Source organism: Lactuca saligna, chromosome 5 (genome assembly GCF_052625555.1).
Source record: "Lactuca saligna cultivar CGN05327 chromosome 5, ASM5262555v1, whole genome shotgun sequence".
NCBI lineage: Eukaryota > Viridiplantae > Streptophyta > Magnoliopsida > Asterales > Asteraceae > Lactuca > Lactuca saligna.
Genome location: NC_136421.1, coordinates 147,972,985 through 147,995,703, shown reverse-complemented (window position 1 = coordinate 147,995,703; position 22,719 = coordinate 147,972,985). Strand labels below are relative to the sequence as shown.

The 22,719-nt window shown below is 37.2% G+C and overlaps 1 protein-coding gene across 2 annotated transcripts; it reads right to left on the bottom strand.

The window, feature by feature from the left end:
• Nucleotides 1–14,212: 14,212 nt before the first annotated feature.
• On the bottom strand, nt 14,213–22,218 carry LOC144997425 (lysine-specific demethylase JMJ26-like). 2 transcript variants are annotated; one of them, XM_078957332.1, is made up of 13 exons: nt 21,648–22,214; nt 21,415–21,536; nt 21,001–21,097; nt 20,762–20,903; nt 20,314–20,377; nt 19,483–20,224; nt 18,410–18,739; nt 17,096–17,623; nt 16,943–17,015; nt 16,772–16,857; nt 15,788–15,907; nt 15,214–15,278; nt 14,213–14,893 (listed from the first exon to the last, which is right to left on the bottom strand). In XM_078957332.1, the coding sequence occupies exons 1-13, from the start codon at nt 22,191–22,193 to the stop codon at nt 14,389–14,391; spliced, it is 3,420 nt and encodes a 1,139-aa protein (XP_078813458.1). In that variant the 5' UTR covers nt 22,194–22,214; the 3' UTR covers nt 14,213–14,388. The 2 variants fall into 2 exon arrangements, with proteins under 2 accessions (XP_078813458.1, XP_078813459.1); XM_078957333.1 differs by lacking the exons at nt 14,213–14,893; nt 15,214–15,278 and adding an exon at nt 16,648–16,702 and having other exon boundaries at nt 15,802–15,907; nt 21,648–22,218.
• Between the last annotated feature and the right edge of the window lie 501 nt (nt 22,219–22,719).

The following is a 22,719-nucleotide window of genomic DNA, read 5'->3' as shown; positions in this document are numbered from 1 at the left end:
TGCGAGGGATTGTCGGCAGGCAGTCCCGGGTCGGGATTTGAGGATCTGTTATCATTGTCATCAGGTTAGGTACTTGAGGGTCAACTGTCCACAGCTTGCTGCGGGACCGGTGCAGGCTCCAGCACCGGCCACATTCAGGATCACAGGTGGAGGTCAGGGTGGAGCGGAGCCCCCAAGGGCTCAGGGTCGTGCTTTTCAGCTTACAGCGGAGGAGGTCAGGGCAGTGTCGGATGCAGCTGCGGGTATGTTTCTTCTTGATGTCTTATTATTTTATGATTATTGTGGAGTATTGTTTATCTGCTAGTCCCGTTGCATGGTTTTCGGTATTGCATTCTTTGATTTTGAGGGTTATGGCATGGTTATGAGTTTAGTGTTAGAAATTTTGTTGGTTATCATTCATGAGGGTTGTTAGTAGGAATCGGGTGTTTGGTCTGAATATCGGGAAGCATCGGCAGTCTGAGGAGTGGTTTGCTGAAGATCGAGTTTCTTTCGAGCCCGGGATGATCAACGTGATATGTGATTGCGAAGGTGGCTTGTGTCAGTGGAAATCAGTTCGCGTGTAAGTGTTAGTGTCGTGAAGGGTTGTTGAGGGAGGTCGGTGATGGCGACCGGTGGTTGATAGTCAGTGTTCTATGTGGGGGAGAATTGGAGAATTCTCCGGAGATCAACGAGTTTGGGAGGTCGTTTAGCTGAATGGGGTTCGGCAGTGTTTCGGTCAGTCAAAAGCGTAGGCTGGTATGAGTAAATGGCAGGCGTACGGGGCGGGATACAGACCAAGAGCGATTGATTGTGGAAGGCCTAGGATCGGGCCGGGACTGAGTATATGGGATGGAGGTAGAGTTCGGAACCCCTAGAGGGATAGAACAGTATGCATGGGAGGAGTTTCCCGAAGGAGTAACTCGGAATGTTGAAGTGCTAGTTGAGCGGTCCGGATAGACTGAAGGTCGGTCGGCGTACCAGTCAGGCCGAAAGCTCGGAGAACGGTCCAGCCAGACTGAAGGCCCTGGAGGGCGGTCCAGGTCTGCTGAAGGTTCTGAGAGTGGTCCAGTTTGATTGAAGGCCTGGTAAGGCGGTCCAGTCATGCTGAAGACTCTGCATGTGTTGTTAAATCGGTGCGAGGAAACGGATTGAGTATGTCGCGATATGTTAGCGTTAGAAGGTCTGGCCCCGGATATTGATCACGTTTAGTGGAGGTAGTGCATGGACTTAAGAGTCTTCGCGAGTGGATTCAGAGTATGTATGGTGCATGGGATAGCAGTTATTCCATAAGGAAATGGTGTAGTATTGGGTGAGCACCGTGGCACTTGTGGTAGTGTCAAGGCAGCCAAGTAGATCTCCTTGGTAAGGAAAAAGGAAAGGAATGTAGCTCCGAGAGGGAGTGTAAGTTCACGGAAGTGAAATCAGTAGTGCGAAGTTATGACTGAAGTGTTTCAATTATGGTTATTGCGCAGTGTGTGCGGCGGTGATTGTTGGATTAGTGTCTAAGTCCATAACTATTTTGGTATGTACTTGACCCGATGGTGCATGGTCCTTTTGGGTTGCCTTCACCAAAGCAACTTGATAGGATGAATTATGGAGAGTAAGGATTAAATATGATTTATTAATGTATTATGAGAATAATATATTAAAGGAGAAATCATATTGTTTAATTAATATTAGTCAATAATTAATTGGTAATTAGTTTTGTGACTAAAAGAGATTAATTAAACTTAAGGGACTGGAATTGTAATTATAAGATAATTATGATTTGGGCCATGGATTGCCTTATATTAAGGGATGAACGAATTCTAATGGGAAACCCATAAGGAAATCGTCCATGGGCTTAATTAAAGGAGTCTATGGGTTGCTTAGGGCTTAAGCATCCAAATTAGGGTTTCCTTGTTAGATAACCCTAATAGCCCAACTATATAAAGACCCCTTAAGGCTCAAAAACGTGGCTAAGCTTCTTGTAAGGGTATACACACGTTTTTGGCAGCCTCCAACCTCTCTCCTCTTCATCCTCTTGCTTATGGTGTTTGTGAACCATTAGAGGAGTGACACTTGTGACTCTAAGCCTTCCACAGTCAATTCAAGGAGGAATTGGGATTGTTATTGCTACATAACAATCAAGGTATGATCTTAAACCTAATTACATATTAATATGATTACTTGTATGCTAGAATTAGGGTTTACAGTCTTGGATTCAAAGCATGTACAATAGAGAAACCTAGATCCAAGCATTAGGGTTTGTATGAGTACATAGGATGTCTTATGACCAAAACCCATTAGTGGTATTAGAGCCTAGACTGGTTTCTATTGTATTGATGCTTAACATGTTTGAAAAATTCGATTTTTTGGATTCTGGAGGCTGGACTCGCCGAGTCCATGGCTGAACTCGCCGAGTCCATGCCTGACTCGACGAGTCAATTCGTCTGATTATGCTTATCTCGGGATTTCTTGTTGTTTTTGCATTAGGATAGTTACCTTATCATATAAGATCAATATAAATCCGATTTTATGATATATATGACTATATTCTTGATCTAATTAAAGATAATTATCAATTAATAAGATAATTGTTTCCTTATAAGATAATTGATTAATTATTTTGAGTAAATTGAAAAATTGTTTTGCAAGAAATCATTAAATAAATCAAATATGGATAATTATGTGATTAAATGTTAATTTAAAACTATTTGTTATTTGATCCTTGTTGTTATGAAAAGTTTCATATTTTCCCCTTTAGGTTTTATAGTTTAAATTTGAACCCAAAAGTTTTGAAGTTTTGAAATTTAAATAGTTAAAACCCTAATGTTTTGAAAAAGGTTTCAAAACTTGCCCTTAAGTTTTGGAATTTAAAAGTTGATTAAAAGTTTAATTAGGAATATTAAATTCTAAAACCCTAGTAATGTTTTGAAAAGTTCAAATCACACCCTTATGGTTTTATTAATTAATTAAGGAGTATAATTAAAAGAGGTTTAATAAATCCATAAAAGTTTAGGTTAACCATTTAATTGAATTAAAAGTGTAATTGTTAAAGTTAACCATATAGTATTTTAAAAGTATAAAATACACCCTATACTATATATAACATTAAAAGTATAACATTATATATATATATATATATATATATATATATATATATATATATATATATATGTATGAGTAAAAGTCAGCCTTACCGTTAGTAGGCCTCATTCACGAAGCTGGTCTATAATGGGTGTTTAAGGAAATTGCCTATAAAATGGCGATTGAATGGGTATCCACTCTTATCCACCGCACTCTTGACTAGTGGAGGGTCGTTAGCCGAATGGGTAGGATAGGACGAAACCTTCCATTATAAGTATAATGAAATACAAAGTAACTAAATGTTTTTCAAATTCCCAATCTTAGTTACTTAGGCAAAAGTGAATCGATGCAATTCCATGAAATTACACTTTGTGCCCTTGCGAAGACGTTAGTGGAGCGTGTGTGGTTTACCGGCACACTAAATGGTTCTAAGCAAAGGTAGCAAAGGGTGACTCAATGTTTGTCATAGTTCGGTGGAGCGTGTGTGGTTTACCGGCACATCGAATAGGTGATTGTAACATGTAAGGGCACCATGTAGTTTGCATGGTTATTCACACCCGCTTTGTGATCCTCGGCATCCCAGTCACAAACATGAGGGTCATATCGAGATTTAAACATGCCATTGAAAGTTCAATGAATCTCAAAGGATCTAGGAGTTTTCATAGATTTAAAACTTAAATTTCTTTTTCGTTTTTAATGGTGGAAATTAGTGAATCGTCAGTCACTTACCTTCAAATATTCTTCAATTTGGGTTACAGCATCCCTCTCCCGAGTTGTAGAATATTGTGTTGGGTCCTAGCCTTAGTATTTCATTTGGGTGATCTACTAAGGACTCAATCAATTAACTAACTTGAATTCGTTTTTCTCCCGATGTCAAAGTTCGACAACTATGGTCTTCCCAAATCCCGTGGAACAAGCATTCCACATGAAGATGATATTCCACGATTCGATCGAGGAACAAGAGATCATGCTTCACTTCCTCCTCCTCCTCCAATTATTCTCCCTAACCCACAAGTTCAAAGGCTTGAAAAGTTCAAGATCACTCAAGCCCTTTTGGCAAGTGAACATAAATAAGGAAAGTCGGTGTGTGCACACGTCCTAGGGATGAAGTCACACTGTTGGGATCCGTTGTCTGTGAGGAAATGGCTGTTGATTGGGTCCTTCAGTCACTTCCTAACTCATATAGTGAGTTCGTAAGAGAGTACTATATGATGAACCGCGACGTGACCCTTATAGATCTCACCTATATGCTTATTGCTGCTGAATCAGCAATGGTTTGGCGCAATAGAAAAAGCAAAGTTGATTGGTGAATCTACCTTCGAGACCTCTATGGTTATAGACAATGGCAACGAAAGACATGCTATGATTGAAAAGATTGATCATAAGAGAAAGGCGATGACTGAAGTAGTTCCATGTCCTGTTCCAAAAAGAGTCAATTTGCTTTTATTGCCAAGAGAAGGGGCATTGGAGACGAAGCTGCCCTATTTACCTAAGAGATCTAAGAGATGGGAGAGCCGAAACGTATGGCTCTAATTTAGGTAAAATCCATTGACTAACTCTTTTAAGCTTCATTCTAGATTCTGAATACATAATGTGATAAGATTACAATTGATGTTTAGAAGGATCAAAGAAAAGAAAAGAAGCTTAAGGGAAGAAGTGAGCAGAATCTAACCGTGAAGGAATGGATTTCGATCGCGTTTCTCGAAGATTAGATTCTTGAGCTACTACTTAGAGTTAGAATTAGATTGCTAAGAAAGATGTATTAGCATAAGTTTTTCAATGAGTTGCATTGTAAGGACAAATTTTTCCGCAATAAAATAAATTTTTGATTTTAAATTTTATTTATTTATCCTTACAATTGCGTGTATGAAAAATTGATGTTAAAATTATTAGCAATAATGGATTTGTTTCTTATTGTGTTATGGAAAGTCAAGAATTTACCAAATAGGGAGAGTTTCTCATCGCCCAAGTTTCAATTGGACAGAAACTTGGAATCATACAACCTGGTTGCACGATGAATGAGAAATTTCATATTTGGAAATTAGACTAATTCATTGACAAAGTGTCAAGTGAAGGACTAGGAGATCGAGTACACAAAGTTGTGTGTTGATCAAGTTCACCATAAGAGTAACAAATATATTCGTCATGATTTACTAAAGGTTTGGTAAATATGATTATACTTACAAGAATAAGTGTAATTCTGAATTGATTAAAGGGTTTAGATCAATAGTAGAACGAATAACAAGAATCAAGTAAGCAGAGAGATAAAAGTTTCTCCATTCTAAGAAGAAGGGAGAGTACCTTTTATGCTTTATGATAGGTCTTAATGATTAAGAACCATATCTCAATTGCTCCTCTAAGTGAGTCTTGGTACAATTGTATGTCCAAGAAGAGGAATCAAAGATTGAAGAAATGGTCAAATCAAGAAGTCAATCATACTTCGTTCCAATAACAAGTCTTAAAGTTAAGATTGTGACAATGAGTGAAAAGTATTAAAGGTTTATAACATTCATCAATTGTGGAAAGTTGTGATGTCTTGGATAAGACAAAGACCAACTAAGACCAAAATTATGAAGTGTTTTGTTTTGATAAAAGCTACACTAACTCTTGAATATTTGTTTGTCAAGAAATGTTTTGATAAGAGAATCGTATATGTCAAGGAGTCAGTGAGAGTCTTAATAGTCTTGAAAAGTTTCAAGAACAAATCAAATAAACCTTATCGATTATCACTAGCACACGAGTTGAGGTTTACAACCTATCATGAAGACATTTTTTTATGCCAATCCAATCGAGTTAATTATGCATGTGAGTCCTATGAGTTCTCATTTGAATGCATAAAAGACAAGGACCTTGATCAATGGAAAGTACATTGATAGGAAAAGGTGAGCTGCTTAACTACTTGGAAGACGTGGTGGGCAGATGTGCTACCATAAGGCAAGAAATCAAGATTAAGAAAGTTCGATCCATATGAGTTTGAATTTGTCATAAACTTTGGTTTTTAACAAATTCACATGGATAGGAACACATACACCATTTAAATCTAAGTGTCATAAGATTTCCTCCTTCATGAAAATGATTGTGAGAAAATGCTTTCACTAAGAAAGATTTTAAAAGATAGTGATTGTAAAATTGCATTCTCGAATTCGATCATGGTTACGGCATCCCTTTCCAAAATTTGAATTGTGAGGTTTGGCAATTAGTCTTAATTGTTAAGACACACATATGAACTATCTAAGGCAAAAGTGTATAAGTTCAAGAAGCCTTGATAAAAGATTATCAAAGCACTAAGTATTAGAATAAGTATTGTTTTTCTGAAAGTTAAGATGTTTATGAATACATGTCGAAGCTAGTGGGAGCATAAGTGTTATGTTTTATAGTAATCATCATGATAGTGGGAGCATAAATGTTATGATTGTATGATTATTAAGGCACGTATTGCATAGTTGGCAATATTAATTATAGAAAACAAGAATCATACTTTGCAAAGTTGTAAGAGTTGAAAGGTTGTTTTGCTATAATTAAGGGAGAGAATATTATGCTTCATTTCAAATCTAAAGGATTAGGTTGTGGAATGTTAATAAATTTAGTCAAAGGTACATAGTGTGTTCTTAAAATTTCGATTATGATTACGGCATTCCTCTTCACAATTCGAATTTTGAGAACATAGAAAATAAAACATTGTGCGTCGTGTCCCATACGCTTCGGGTATAGGATCGATTGCAAATGCTTTAATGTTTGACCATTCTAAAATTTTCCAAATGTCCAGCGCATTTAGAGGGAAAAGGGACTAGAATTGGCTCTGACTAAAATAATTAAACAACTATCAAAGGACGATTCGAAGTTCGACGAGAATTGGTCGCTTGTGAGTAGTTGGAAGTATAGTATTGGAAATTATGGAAATGTTTCCATATTGGATGGACAATATCGACATCATTACGAATAGATAAGATTCTATTAAGAAATTAGTTGTCATATGGAAAATATAGAAGCATGTCCATATCGGGAAGTAAATATTGAAAATCTATGACTAGATTAGAAACCTTTATGCAAAAGGATGTTCAAACGAATGTACTTTGAGTGAGAGACATCATATCTAAGGAATTGTCTTGTAACAATCTACGTTAGAGGACTTTGTAATATCATTGGCAATAGTCTTTGAGACTTTGGTGCAGTGACATTACAAAAGGATCGTTGCATAAAGTGTTAGAATCTAGTATATTCTATAAGTAACAAGAATTTGATATTCTTACACTTAAGAAAATGGATCTGGAGTTGTAAAATGAGAATGATTGGAAATGTGTTCAATTTGTCTATTTCACAAAGTAAAAACCATAGGTAAACATTGTGTGCATGCTAGGAGCATGGGACAAGTGTAATAATTCAAGTATAAAGTTGATTACCCGAAACGACAAATAATGAGTAATCGATATGGTGATAAATAAAACGTGTTTTGTTTATACTCAAAGGTTTGAGGCCATATGGGATTAGTATTATTCTTGTGTTTCACCTTGCATGTTTTGACTTCCAGAATAATTGAGTTTATTAAGAATAATCGAATTATTCGAACGGGCCACAGTCGTTCATATGTTGGAAGTAGATATGAATGAAGATTGTCATGAATTGGTGTGTGGATTGTCTAAAAGAGTATTAGACATAAGCAAATGTTTGCTGCAACGTTCATGAGTGCTTATGAATATGATTTGAGCATTGGATTAAACCCACGCTCACTTGGATCACTATTTCGAGTGATTAGTGAGATGATAACATCTTATATTCTTGAAACCGAGATGTGTGAGTTGTATCTTGCTAATTGGTTGCACATTGATAATATGTAAACGCACTAGTAATTTGGTGTTATAAAACATATTGTTGTGTGTGATTTGGTTAGTGAGTGCAAGCAAGCATTGTATCAAAGTTTATCCGTTCCTTTTATCCAAGGTAGGATAAAAGCGATATCTTTGGGCCCCTCGATGGTTTAGTGATGACATACGTAAATGCTCGGCCGGGCTAGGGCTAATTTGATTTGTTCAGTTAGTCTGTCGTCATAAATCAGAAATCAAGATATAGTACAAAGAGAATGATTTGAAATCATATCTCATACGATATCTAGAATGGAGGAATATATGATCCCTTATCTAAGGACACGCGTATCTGATATGATCAGAGTTGACAGCGGCTTTGGAAAGCTACGATTGCAGATCAGGATCTGAAGTCATACGCAGAATAGTTGTTAGACTTATCCAAGTGGGAGACTGTTGGATTAGTGTCTAAGTCCATAACTATTTTGGTATGTACTTGACCCGATGGTGCATGGTCCTTTTGGGTTGCCTTCACCAAAGCAACTTGATAGGATGAATTATGGAGAGTAAGGATTAAATATGATTTATTAATGTATTATGAGAATAATATATTAAAGGAGAAATGATATTGTTTAATTAATATTAGTCAATAATTAATTGGTAATTAGTTTTGTGACTAAAAGAGATTAATTAAACTTAAGGGACTGGAATTGTAATTATAAGATAATTATGATTTGGGCCATGGATTGCCTTATATTAAGGGATGAATGAATTCTAATGGGAAACCCATAAGGAAATCGTCCATGGGCTTAATTAAAGGAGTCTATGGGTTGCTTAGGGCTTAAGCATCCAAATTAGGGTTTCCTTGTTAGATAACCCTAATAGCCCAACTATATAAAGACCCCTTAAGGCTCAAAAACGTGGCTAAGCTTCTTGTAAGGGTATACACACGTTTTTGGCAGCCTCCAACCTCTCTCCTCTTCATCCTCTTGCTTATGGTGTTTGTGAACCATTAGAGGAGTGACACTTGTGACTCTAAGCCTTCCAAAGTCAATTCAAGGAGGAATTGGGATTGTTATTGCTACATAACAATCAAGGTATGATCTCAAACCTAATTACATATTAATATGATTACTTGTATGCTAGAATTAGGGTTTACAGTCTTGGATTCAAAGCATGTACAATAGAGAAACCTAGATTCAAGCATTAGGGTTTGTATGAGTACATAGGATGTCTTATGACCAAAACCCATCAGTGATATGGAATCACATCCGGTTTGGATGTCTGCCGAGGTCACGGAAGGAAATTCTGAGGGTGTAAAGTCAAGAGGCTCGTAAGGGATGCAGAGATGGAGTCTTGGATTCCCAGTTCTATTTCGGTTAAGAAATTGTGTATGTAGTGGTAAATGGTAATTCATCCTGGGGGATGTTTGGAGGTATTGTCAGTGTATCAGGTTTTCCAACCCGAGGGTGCTAGAGCCAGTTCAGCATGGGGTATGAGATTCCGGAGGGGAACTCATGAGAGTTGCTATGAGATTGAGGGATGCATCATCCTGTCAGCATGGAGTGGATAAAGTTGAATTCAGACCGGGATTCTGGTGGTTCAGGGATTATTTCTAGCTCACATGAGTCAAATGATTGTTGTGAATTGGAGCGAGCGAAGTATCAGGGAGTGGTACTCAGTGGTTACGTGTGGTTATCAGAGGATGAGACCGGTGGCCGGTTTGAAGCGGGGTCAGAACACCGCAAGAAAAGAGAAAGTTGGGTTCGGGTTTCGATGGCTATGTTTTGAGGAATCTGATCTGGTTAATGCTAGGAGGTGCATTGCAGAAGTAGTTATGGAGTTGTGTTTCCGCAGGCTTTGAGGACGAAGCCTAATTTAAGTGGGGGAGAATTGTAACATCCCGAGTCCAGGAGTGCAAGTTCGGGGTTCAAAGTGTAAATTAGAATGGCAACTCGGCGATTCCATGGGCTGACTCGGCGACTAGGGTCGCAACTCAGGTCGCGTGTTAAGTGGCCAACTCGGTGAGTCCAAGGCTGGACTCGGCGAGTAGGCGCTGAGTGAAGAAAACCCTAATTTTGGGGGATGAGCCCTATATAAAGGACATTATACCCTCTCCCCAGCCTCCTTACCTTCCCTTGAAGTCCAAAAAACCCTAGAAGCGTGATTGTGAAGGATTTGAGTGCATTTGAGCCTTGGAGAAGAAAGTTGGAGGAAGATCTTGGAGAGTTAGGAGGCTTGGAGCAAGGGGCTTTACTTAGATTCAGATTTCCTTGCTGTTGGGGCTTCCTTTTGAGGTATTATCTCGTTTTTGGGCTACTATTCATCTAGATTCACCATTTTTGGGATGTGTGGGAAGTTTAGCTTGTGGTATTTAGAGTTTGAAGGTTAGATATGAGGTTGCTACCTCAGATCTGGAATGGAGAAGGTCTAGAGTGCATTAAAGTCCCTGTTATTGAGTGTTTGGTGTAGCCATCTTGTCCCAAACCCTATCCCTAGAGTTTAAAATGCCTAGATCTCTTTGGATTCACATAAAGTTTGCCACTTTACGTGATGGAAGGGTTGTAGAAGGGTAGATCTACATTTTGGATCGATTGCATGGCCTGGAAGGCTTCTGTATGGGTTAAGAGCTAGTGGTACTCGGCGAGTCACAAGGGTGTACTCGGCGAGTTGCTTGAAGGTGGGCAGTAACTCGACGAGTTGGAAGAACAACTCGACGAGTTGGTTGAAGATAGCCTTGGACTCGGCGAGTCTGTTCTTGGACTCGGCGAGTCTGGTCTTGAGGTCTTAGCCTTTCCTGGTTAAGCTAAGAATCATTGAGTCAAGGGATGACTCAGTGAGTTGAAATGGGTCCTTTTCAGTTTTGGGGGACTCGGCGAGTAGAGTCAGCCAGAAGGTTGACTTTGACTTTGACCAAGAGTTGACCAGTTGACTTCTAAGGGCATTTTGGTAATTGTTGGCTTTTGTTTTGAGTTCAGTGTTGGTGCTAGCCAGTGGTGGAGATCGTGTCAGTGGTCGGAGCATCTCAGTCTTATCTTTCCAGTCAGCAGCTGCGATGTGAGTTATCCTCACTATATCAACAGGGTCTAAGGCACCAAGGCCGGCCCTTTATCGGATTGTAATCCGGGTATTGTTGTTATGTTGTTGTTTTTATTATGTTTGCATCCTGGTAGTTAGGATGGCATATGTTAAAGACTTGGTTAAGGTCGGTATCTTGGTATATAGGGTGATGCTATGCTAGTGACCGGTTAGGTCGGTATCCTGCTTAGAGTATGTTGTGTTGCGTGATCTGCTAGATCGGTTTTTTAATGTGAATTGTTATATGAATGTATGTTTATGTGCACATGGTTGTTTGATTGGGGTTGGGTTGAGGAGGGACCTGCTTTGTGCTGTAAGCCAACATACCCAGGGCGGACCGGTTATTCCGAAGGCCTAGCGAGCGGTCCGGATAGGCTGTAGGTCCCGCGAGGGCGGACCAGATGTGCCGAGGCTCGGAGAGTGGACCAGGCTGATTGAAGGCCCAATGCGGGCGGACCAGTCATACTGTAGACTCAGAGAGTGGACCAGGTGGGTTGAAGGCCTGGTGCGGGCGGACCAACCACACTGCAGCCTCGAGGGACATGACTAGACTCAGAGGGTGGACCAGGTGGACTGAAGGCCCGACACGGCGGACCAGTCACACAGTAGACCCGATATGCATGGTTGTTCTGCGATTTGTTGTGATATAGCATGTTGTGTGTATGGTATATGTGGTTGGTATTTTGGGGGTATCTCACTAAGCTTTCGGGCTTACAGTTGTGGTTTAATGTTTTTCAGGTTCTTCAGGAGACCGTGGCAAGGCAAAGGCGTGATCGTACCGCTCCTCGTGTTTATGTTTATGATATGGTTCTAGGAATACTTTGATAATAAATATATTGAAAACCTTTTTGTAATAACATTATTAAAATGGGTTGCTTTTGAAAAGTTAAAATTTGTTGAAATTTTTGGTCGTTACAGAGTCCCCCAAGGTCCATGTCCTTATAGTGGGTTTCAGTAGAGCTCATTGCATCCAAAGTGTATATCTGACCTACTAGGGTCGATTTAACACGTAAAGTCATGAACTTTACGTCCATGCATGGGTCTTCAAGCCTAAAAGGTCCAAAAATGGAGTCTACAAGATGCATGGGGCTCTTATGGCAATAAATTTGGCACCTTTATGCCATTTGAACCCTCCTAGGTTCAAGATCTGAAGTCATCACTCTATATTACGTTCTAAACCCGAAGGTAACTTAGAAATGCCCCAAAAATGACAAGATTCAAGCCCTAAAGAGGATCTAACAGATGGAAAGTCAAGGTTGAAGCTTTTTACCTTAAATGAACTGGAAATGAAGCAAAACCTCTGGATCTACTTGCTTCTTCTGGAACCCCCAAGCTTCCACTTGTTTCTTCAAGCTTCAAACAACCAAAAACACACAAAAATGGCTCAAGAACACTCCAAATGCTTTAGGGTTTCGAGTTAGGGCTTTCCTGGAGTGTAAGAGATGATGGAGGATAAAATGGGACAAGTTAAGGCATTTAAATAGGGTGTAAACCCCAAATATTAGGGTTTCATCCAGGCAGTCCTACTCGTCGAGTCGGGCTCCCGACTCGTCAAGTAGGTTACTTAAAACTCACGTCCAGAATCCAGTCTACTCGACGAGTTGGGCCTCCAACTTGTCGAGTCCCAGTGTAAAACATGCAATACTTAAATTTAAAATACATACCGGGAACTGGGTGTTATACTAGAACTGTCAGATTCTACATTCTGAGCATCACGGAACTGGAAATTCTCGGGTTGAGAAGATTGGAATTGGGATTCTAGAACCCTTTGAGAAAACCAATTACATGGATTATAACTCTGATTTTCCTTTGGAAGCCTAAATGTGTTGTAAGATTGTTACACAGGGAAATATTATTGTGCGTAGTTTTGGTTTTGTTGGTAAATTTGGTAGTTTTGGTATAGCTGATAGTTTGGATTTTGAAAATCTTGAGAAAAAAATGGAATATTTTAACTTGAACCGCCTTGTGTGGATTTACGTTTTTGGTTAGAACCGGGTTGTTTAGCTTTGCCTCGAGAATCCGTTGAATGTAACTAAACAAATTGAATAAAATATAAAATTTTCCAAAATAAAAACTCTACAAATGAATGAAATGTGTATTATATCTTTATAAACTTCTAAAACAAAACAAAAATAAATAAAATAAAATAAAATAAAATAAACATACGAATTCAATTGAAGTAATTGGTTTGGCATGGGAATCTCTTCATGGATGAAAAGTTTTTATGCATTCAATTCACTAATAAAAAACAAAACAATGGTCTTCTTACATTTAAAACTAAGCATGGGTTCACCAACCTAATTGAAGAGTAGGAAGTCACTGAACCCGTTGAACCCACTTTGGAGGTACTGCTTCCCAGCGGTGCCCTTACCCGTTTCCAAAATTGTTATCGATTCCGTCCTCCCTAAAGGATGAAAGAGTTTTTCCTTCCCAACCTACTCAACCCACTTTCACATTAGTTTTTCTCTCTCCTCTCATTTCCATCTTTCTTACCACACAACATATGAAAACTCTAGCTTTCTCAACCCACTTGCCCCATCATTATTTTTTATTTAATTAAATTAGAAAAAGAAAAAAAAAACATAACATTTTTTCATTCAAAAATAAAATTTTTCTAATTTAAAACAAAAAATCTAAAATAATATTGAAATTAACATTTAGTTAAAATTCTAGAAAATAAAATAGAATCTTGACTTGAACCGCCTTGTGTGGATTTACGTATTTGGCTAGAACCGACTTGTTTATCCTTGTCTCGAAATTCATGGAAACTAACCGAAGAAATTGAGCGAATTATAAAAACTTTCTGAAAAAACAACTAGAGTTGAGTGAAATTTGAGTATTCTATCTTCGTATCTCTATACAAACTTATATTATTGAACAGAAAAAAAAACAATCGTAAGCAGAAGCTAAAGGTGGCGGGTGGGAAAAATCGATTCTCTTTAATTTCTCTACATGCATGTGAATGCATTGAATTGTTATAATCAGATTGAATTAAGTCACTGGTTGGTGAAACCGTTTGAATACAATAAATCATCCAAACCGATAAACCCGATGCTCAAGGTAATGTTATCAAGTTGTACTGCCCTATCCCATTTGTAAAAGCCACAACGACTCCCACCGCCCTTAAAGCAATTGTGATATGAAAAGCTTATTTTTGATCAATATACTCCAACAAAATCAATGCCACGTGTTAGCATTCACATTGTTTATTGCCTTTGGTATGCAATGGCCTTGGAGTGTGACACGACTAAAGAAGTTAATAACATCATCACCTTCACTATTGAAAATTGCATTACAAAGATTGTCATTTCAAGAGTTTAGCCTTGTATATTAATAGTTAAATTTTGGCCATTTAACCATTTTTTTTTACATGTAAGATTCCCATGGTAAATAGACACAAGCGTGGGAATGATAAAAGCAAGTTTCTGTTTTCTTGTAAATCATGTACAATAATAAAGTGCAATTACATGTCATACAACATGGCTAAGAGATGGCGCTTAATGTGTTCATCTTCCGGCAACAAGTGGTTTTTAGCAAATAGTGTGTTGAGATGCATGTAATACATCTTCTTAGTGTTCCATTCTTCCTTTTTGAGCTCCTTTTTTTGGTCAAAGTCAAGTCTTTTTTTCATGAGTTCAACTTCATTGTCTCTAGTAACCTTAATTGCACCAAGCTGTGCAACAAATTCATCAAGAGACGAACAAGACTCTGATGATTCCTTACCTTTTCCTTTTCCTTTTCCTTTCCCTTTCCCTTTCTTTTTCTTTTCACATGCATTTTTACATGCTAAGCTACCACTACAGTCCCCTTCTTCACTAGTCCTTGATCTTTTTATGATGCCATTGCCACCACCACTTTCGGTTTCTTCATTTTGGGGATCTATTTGTAATCCCACATCCTTTTGCAAGGTTTGGAGATTTTCAGTCACTGGAACTTCAACTTCGTAGTGTTCAAGATTATCAGAGTTCCTAAAAAAATTGAATATGTTACTTGGATCAATGGTAGAAAATATCAAAGTAAAAGGATGAAAAATGAAAAGTATTACTATATGAAGTGATGCTAATACTAGGCTCTATTTATAGAGAAAAAAAATAAAACAATTTTTGGAGTATTTTCTTCTCTTTAAATAAAAATAAAGTAAGTTTTATATACAAAAATAGGCCAACAGATACAAAAGTATAATATATATAAATAATGTATTTTTCTTTTTTAGTTAGTTTCCTTTTTTTGTTTTATTTGTGACTTGATTTGCAATAAAATTAGTCTAGAAAAGGTTTAAAGTTTTTACTTGGGAACAAAATTTTCCAAGTCCTTCACAGCCAACTTCACTGCATAAAATGCCATTTTCTTCACCTGTAATTAATTAATTAGCAGCATCATCAAGCAACTGCACAATTCTAATAATTTATAACAAATCAAAAGAAATTAATGAAACTGATATTAGTGATAATACTACGAACTTAATTGACTCCAGCATTAGATGTGGCAAAATGGGTAGGTTGGACACATTCAGTAACTGGTTGTTGTCAAACAGGAGTTGTGTTGAGCAGGAAACACTCCAATTTCATTTTTATTAATTTCATAAGTATTATAGGAGATTTACATTGTCATTCAACCCAAATCGACACATTTCAAATAAACAGGATGAAATTGTCCCCTTTACAAATAATAATAACAATTGCATATAGTATGCTATGCCCACAGGATTTCTATATAAACAACAATTATCAAACTGACACAATAACCCTCATTTCTTAGCTAGTATTTTTTTTTTTTTTAAAAAAAAGACAGCATACAAACCAGAAAAAGATGCAAGTATGGAAACTATGATTGGTGATAGATATAAAAAGAAGATTGCTTACCTCTAACTTATCTTCTTTTGCCTTATGATTTTGGGGAAGAAGGCGGAAATCTTCTGTCAAGCGGATGCATTCACCAACATTTTCAGGAGAAACAAACTCCAATGCAACTTTTATACATGACTGCAAAAAAAAAAAAAAAAAACATATTTATACACAAAATGAAAATAATAGGTCATGTGTCTTTTTCATCATTGAAAATGATGTGTGCTTTATTCAAGGCATTTGATGGTAAGTCTTTTCATTGTGATATTTGTGATATCTATATGGGGACCATCAACTATTCCCAACATCTCATAAGTCAAGTGGTTTGTCACGTTTATTCTTGAGTGCATAAGAGTTTGTAGACTCTATTTACTCAAAAATAAATAGTAAGTGAGTTGTATTTTTCCAAGCCAATTTGACAAGAAACTAAAACACTTACATCTAGACAATTCTCGTGATTATTTCAAGTATACAGAGGAGAATGAATTGTAAATACATATAAAGAATTATTAGAATTCTTGAGTTCCTTTTCATCAGAGTTAATACTAGGCTGACTAATTGAAGTGGTGGGTATAAAGTATAAACAGTGAGAAAAATCAGAATCGACATCTGTCAATTAAGGCAAATAAATCCGGTTATAGAGCTTGAAGCTCCGATATGATACCAAATTAACATCTTATCAAAGATTGATGGTTAATTATGAAAAAGGAGTATCATTTATCTTATGCAACTACAAGGCATTCTCAAGTGCAAGCAAACAATGATCAGATGACTAGAAACCCTCAAAGAGAGATCAATGAAGAAGAAAAAACATGTAGTGTCAAGTGTCAATGACCAAGGGCCAGGGGTGACAAGTTTATTCAGGAAATGGATCTCACTATATGATGTAAGTCAACTGCAATTCATCCCCACAACATCAAGCCCTGATGATCCCTATTATTTCCAAATGAAGCAACTTAATGCAGTTTGAAAGAGTATAAAAACTAGTGGTAAGTTATTAACCTTTAGATTTCTAACTTGATGGGCACATCCAGCAGGTATAAAGACAGCATCTCCAAGCTTTTGGACAAAACTCCATGCTTCAATCCCTGATCATAACCAAAAAAATGAGCATAATCAGAGATTTTATAACAGTGAAAGCTGATATACAGAGCCTTGCAAATGCCTACTAACCAAACTCATCCTTGAGCTTCCTTTTATGTTCCATGGTTAAGTAAAATGTTTGATCATGAATTGGGTGTATAACCTGGACCAAAAAGATACAATATTACAGTTTGAGAAGTTACTATTCAAGAATGTAGAATTTCAACTAAAAGTAAGGACTACCTGCTCCACTGGGCGACAAAAGATATGTCTAAACTCTCTGAAATGTTTTTTGAGATATTCTTCGAGTTTAGGAGTATCTTCCCTCCTAAATATGTCCCACAAAGCACCTCCATCTCCCAAATCAGATCCAACCACACAAGTACCTGAAATATCATCCTGGTTATCAACTTCTTCACTATCAGAAGATATCACTTGTTTCCTGCCCTTCTTTTTCTTTCGTTTATTTCCATCTGGTCCCTCAACTCTTTGAATCGAATCCTTTCTCTTCCTCTCATCTTTTTTATCAATGTCAAACTCGACTACTTCGCAGCTTTCCTTCTTCAATAAATATTGGTCTGATTGATTACTAGTAGTTTTATGCCCTTCTTGTTTCTTCAACCCAACAACTTGCTCGTAAACAGCATCTTTCGTGTTATCAACATAAAGTTCCTTCTGATCCTGAGCCATGTGCAGCTTTTTCAAGTCATTTATCCTTTTACAATGTTCAGAGTTGAGGGTCACAGTTGCAGTATGAGTCAGCACATTCACCTGCATGTCACTAGAAAAAATATTAACGAATGAAAAGATATAAAAACCAGAACAGATTGGGTGTGCAAAACAGAGAATATATCTCTTTGAAATAACTCTTCACAAGAAAAGCTAACATGACAGGTTCAATTTTTGCAAAATGGTTTTATTTTGACATACCAAAATGTTTAGATCGGGGTTTTGTCTTCTTAAAATAAAGCTAGAGATGATTTTATATTGTAAATCAAAAACAGGCATTACAAATTAATGTTTAACTCGGATAGTAAATATAAAGCTACTTCATAAAGTTCACTTCAGTTTACTTTTCTAATTAGTGGTTCTTTTTTCCATGGTGAGTCCAAGAAGTACTGCAATTACTGCTTTTTATTCTTTAATAACAGAAAAAATATGAGAAACAGAAGAGGGCTGTTGGTTTCTTCCAACAGATCAAGAAAGGTTCGAAAAAACTAAGATTGCATTCCAGCAATTTATGCAATCCCCATGTAATATATATGAGACTCTCATAAATTGCAAGTGTGAAATGAAAGTAAACGAACTTTCATGACAGCTTCTGTTATATTTCTTTTGAAGATAGTGAAGTCATCAGCAAACCAATTCCTTCTCATACAAATTGAAATGGCAATTTCTATTAAAAAAAAAAAAGTTTTCTTGATGATGCCTAAAGAGCAAAATTCAGTTCCAATGATACTAGATGAAATACAACACTGGTGATCATGTCTTTGCCTAAAATCAGAATAGAAAATTTCAAGCAGAAGAATTTGGCATAACCAAACAGAAAAAACATACCACATCAGACTTGTGACAATGGAGTTTAGTTACAGAGTCTCCACGTCCCAATTCTTCAGAAACACCATAAGCTATATAAGTTTTAGGGCCCATGTCTGGCTTCAAAGATTTTTCAGGCAATTTGACTGCAAGATTAAGGTAGCCATCACGTGGATGTGTGTACTCTTTAAAGGGTAAAGAAGTGATGAATTCAACACCATGACGTGGCAACCGTTCTTCAAATGAATTTAATGGAGGCCAGTCTTTCAGCTTTAGGATCTGAGGCCACCCTTCAGTGTCATATATACCATCCGTATACCAAGTAAAAAACTTTTGAAGATTAACATCAACCTGCATGTCATGAGAAAGTTTGATTAGGCTTTTAATATATCTCAATGTAGTATTAACTTAAAGGCAAACAACAACTAAACCCAAATCCTATATAAATGGGGTAAGATGGAGTTAAGATGTATACAGTCATATTTTCACCCAAGGGTAGATAGAATGCTTTCATAGATGACCTCTGGCATATGAAACGTGAGCTCACAATGATGAATAGAGGGGAGAAAGAAAAAAGCACATACAAAGCAATAAAGTTGAATGAAAAAAAAGGGACAACAGTAATGAGGAAAATCACTCCCTAATATTTTTTATTATTGCATTCAGTATCTTGTCCCACACAGTATGTCCACCACACTATCCTTATTTCCACAACTTTAATCTTCCTCTCATGTTCCTTCTTAATCAGACAAAGTCAACACATTTAGCCTAACTGCCAGATGGTAGATATCTCCCTCTCCCGCCCTCTGGTACCCTTCCCTTCAGGGTCCTCAAAATGTCTCTCCTAGTATGGTATCATACACCTTCATGATGATGAACACTGAAATATAGAGATCCCTATTTCTTTCTCTACATTTTCTCTGTAAGGCATCTGAAGAGGTGGAACCTCATGATACTATACTAGGAGAGAAGTTCATATCAATAGAAATAGAAAATGTTCTCCCAAGCTTGTATGAACTGTATACATCCACCAATCACCTCAGAACACTAGAAAAATAAATAAAAGATGTAAAATATAAAAGTACTTATCCAACCTCACACCAATCCAAACAGTTAATAGCAGCCTCATCACAGAGCTTGTTTTCTTTGGAATTTGAAGCCCAGAGAAAAGCAAGCCACAAGACCATGGGTTCCCAGCTCAACCCAAGTGTAGTTTCAAGAACATTACTGACAATCACAGGCTCCCCTTTTGACCAATGCCACTGGAAATGCTTCAAATCTCCAGGTTTTATGTCTATTGCACGTGGACAATACAAGTAATTGTCATTGGAATTTTCACGGGAAGCAGCTTTTCGTAACTGCTGACCACCACCATCTGAAGAACATGTGCACCATTTCTCAGGCATATCCCTCATATCTTCCTCAAGTTTGTACATCTTTAACAACTTTTGTGCTTTCTCTAGCAATTCTGAAACACTGTCAAGTGACTTTATGTGCATCAACTCTAAAATCCCACGACCACAACCACCCATGCTTTTTGGAGGGCAAAGAATTCTGCCATCAACCAAAGAATTCCAGTCATGAGTTTGCTTTCCCTTCGGTGCAGGATCTTCATCAGCCTTCTCAACATAACATGTCGTTTTCCATGCTTTCCTGAATCCCTTAGGGATCCCATGTAAGTACTCAGGCCCTGGATCTTTAGGTTCAATGATAACTTCTTCTTTGTTTCCTTGAGGGTTGCCATCTCGCAATTCCCAGCAACATTGAAGGCAAAGGTTATAATGACAAGAAGGGCAGCTTCTATGCAAGTCAAAAATTGATGTTTTACAGCAGTCACTGTATATATCAGGGAACAATCAAAACAGGAATGCATCGCCCAAGAAACAAAATCCTCAAAGACTTGTACAACCATTGAAATGACATACCAGTGCATTTGCTTATCCAAGCTGCACTCTACCTTCTTCAACTGTACCTCCGATATAGAAGATCCTGCCCAAGTAATAAAGTCAGGGAAACCTACATAAAGTATGGCTGATTGCCATTTATCCATTCATATTGAGTTCAAGGTCAAAGATTCAAGTTCGTGTCATCCATTATGAGATCATATATAGAAATTAAGTTAAAATGATGAAGGATGAGACTTGAGACTTCAGGTTGAGAAGTTGAGCAGAAGAAACAACTTTCCTTGCATTTCCATGAACTCTCAACAATGAACTCATCTAACTCAAACCTTTTTCCATAAGAATGAAATAGTCATTATCATTAGTCAAGAATCATACATATGGCATCACTGATTTAGATTAGCTACAATGTGAACTAGAAGGTCAACATTTTAAATAAAGCAAGAAAAATGAGATAAATAGCAAAAAATACCTTGAATTCTAGACTCTATTGCTATCTCTTTCATGTGCTGCTCATTTACATGCTTCAAGAACGGAAAAAGCACATGCAGGATGTAAATAGAATATCGAACTTTCTGATCATCATTAGGTTTGAAATCAATATTCTCTTTGACCTAAAACCAACAACAGATTCAGTATTAAATTTCTTATCTGGTTGAGAGTAAGAACATCAATAAGTTCCATAACAAAAGATGAGCTACAGGAACCAACTTTATTGTACACATTTCGCAAGCAATTTATAGAGTTGCAGTTGCCTTGGCAAACAGGGCAACACTCAGCAAACATTTCCTCTGTCATGTTAGGGTACCTACAGAACAGAATAAACAAAGAGAGAAAGATGAAAACTGCCAGCGATTTAACTACAGTCTGCTTAAAAGACAACTTTCTACAATTGGGCATCAAGTTAGTAAGTTACGAAAGCATGCTTCTACAAAGGTCAATAATGGCTACTTGTTGCACCAGCAAAAAAATGTAGCAACGCTGATGCCAATGCAGGCAAATGTGAAGGGTTAAAATGATGTAACTGGTAATAAGTCAACTAGACTGAACCTTGCAAAGTAAACATGCAATTCAGTTGCTCAACTACATAGGAAGAAAATTTTTTTTTTTTTTGACAACTCATACCATTTTTTAATGCAAGGCACACAGTAACGCCTTCTAGTGCATCGCTGGCACCGAACAACTCTTCGCTTATGGTTATTTTGGCATTGATGGCACGTGTTTGGCTCTACTTTAATTAGGTTTCCCTGCCAATAGATGGAATATAAAGAGATAAAGTTTGATCAGATATGTGCCAGAGTAATTAAGCAGATTTCGTTAACTGAAAAAAGAGAGAAATCAGAGACACATGATATTACTCCATTCTCGTTTGTGCCCTCTTTGCTGTTTATTGCTTCGCTGGTGTCGTTTCGCACTCGATCAGGAGTAGCAAGAGCAGTTTCAGCATCAACCATAACTTCTTCTGGAAACATCGCCGTCGTCATTTCTTCCTTTATAGTAACAGCCTGTTTCGGACGACCACGCGGTTTATTACTCTTCTTTTGAGATTTAATAGCATTACAAGTGTTCCCGTTGTTCACTTTCCGACCTGTTTTCCTACCTCTCTTCTTGTGAACACCCTCCTTCGGCTCTGCTTCAGATTTAGAAACCTCATTTTGTTCTTCAACTCCGTCACCTTCGGCTTTAACCTTAACAACATTCTCGCTCTTCGTAATCGTTGTCGCCATCAACAAACGGATTTTTTCAGTAGAACGAGAGAGACGGTAAATGGATTTAGGGTTTCGAAAACAGTGGGGGATTGCCGTGGATTCAAATTGGGATCCCAGCTCCACTTCGCGGGTTTCACAAACAGGTTGTGCTGTACACTGAAAATAACTTGGCACGTCACTCGGGGTGTTTGGCATAGCAAATGGAAAAGTCACAAAAAAAAAAAAAAAAAAAAAAAAATCAGGTTTACTTTTCCAAAAAGTTCATTTTTACTTGTATCAAAATCCAAAAGTAACTTCTAAAATGCATTTGCCAAACATCTTTTGTTTTCTATCTTTTCCTAAAGGGTGTTGCTAATAAAACACCCTCTCAATCAGTGTCCGAAAAAGTTAACGAGACGGATACACTTTTTGCAATTAATATAAAGGGAAATCAAAAAGAGTTTTTTTTCTTACAAAATTTCATAATCGGTCCCTTTAGTTTGAAAAACATTATAATTTGATGATTTTTATAAAAACGTCATGACATTGGTTTTTATGGTTTCGAAAATTGTATAAAGAGTCCTTCTAGTGTTAGCTTTAATTTTAGAGTAGTTAGTTTTTATTCTAAATGTACGAAAATGACCTTGGACCAAATCTAAAAATTATATATATCCTAAGGATCAATTCTAAATATTTGAAATCTTATACATATTAATTATAAATGTAAATTTGAAATATATAT

Excerpts from the sequence above, each read along its gene's own strand:
- LOC144997425 (XM_078957332.1), bottom strand. The coding sequence starts at position 22,193 with ATGCCAAACACCCCGAGTGACGTGCCAAGTTATTTTCAGTGTACAGCA. Across the intron at positions 21,537-21,647 it reads AGGGCACAAACGAGAATGGA|GGAAACCTAATTAAAGTAGA; the intron begins GTAATATCATGT and ends ATCTATTGGCAG. Across the intron at positions 18,740-19,482 it reads ACTGTTTGGATTGGTGTGAG|GTTGATGTTAATCTTCAAAA; the intron begins GTTGGATAAGTA and ends CATGACATGCAG.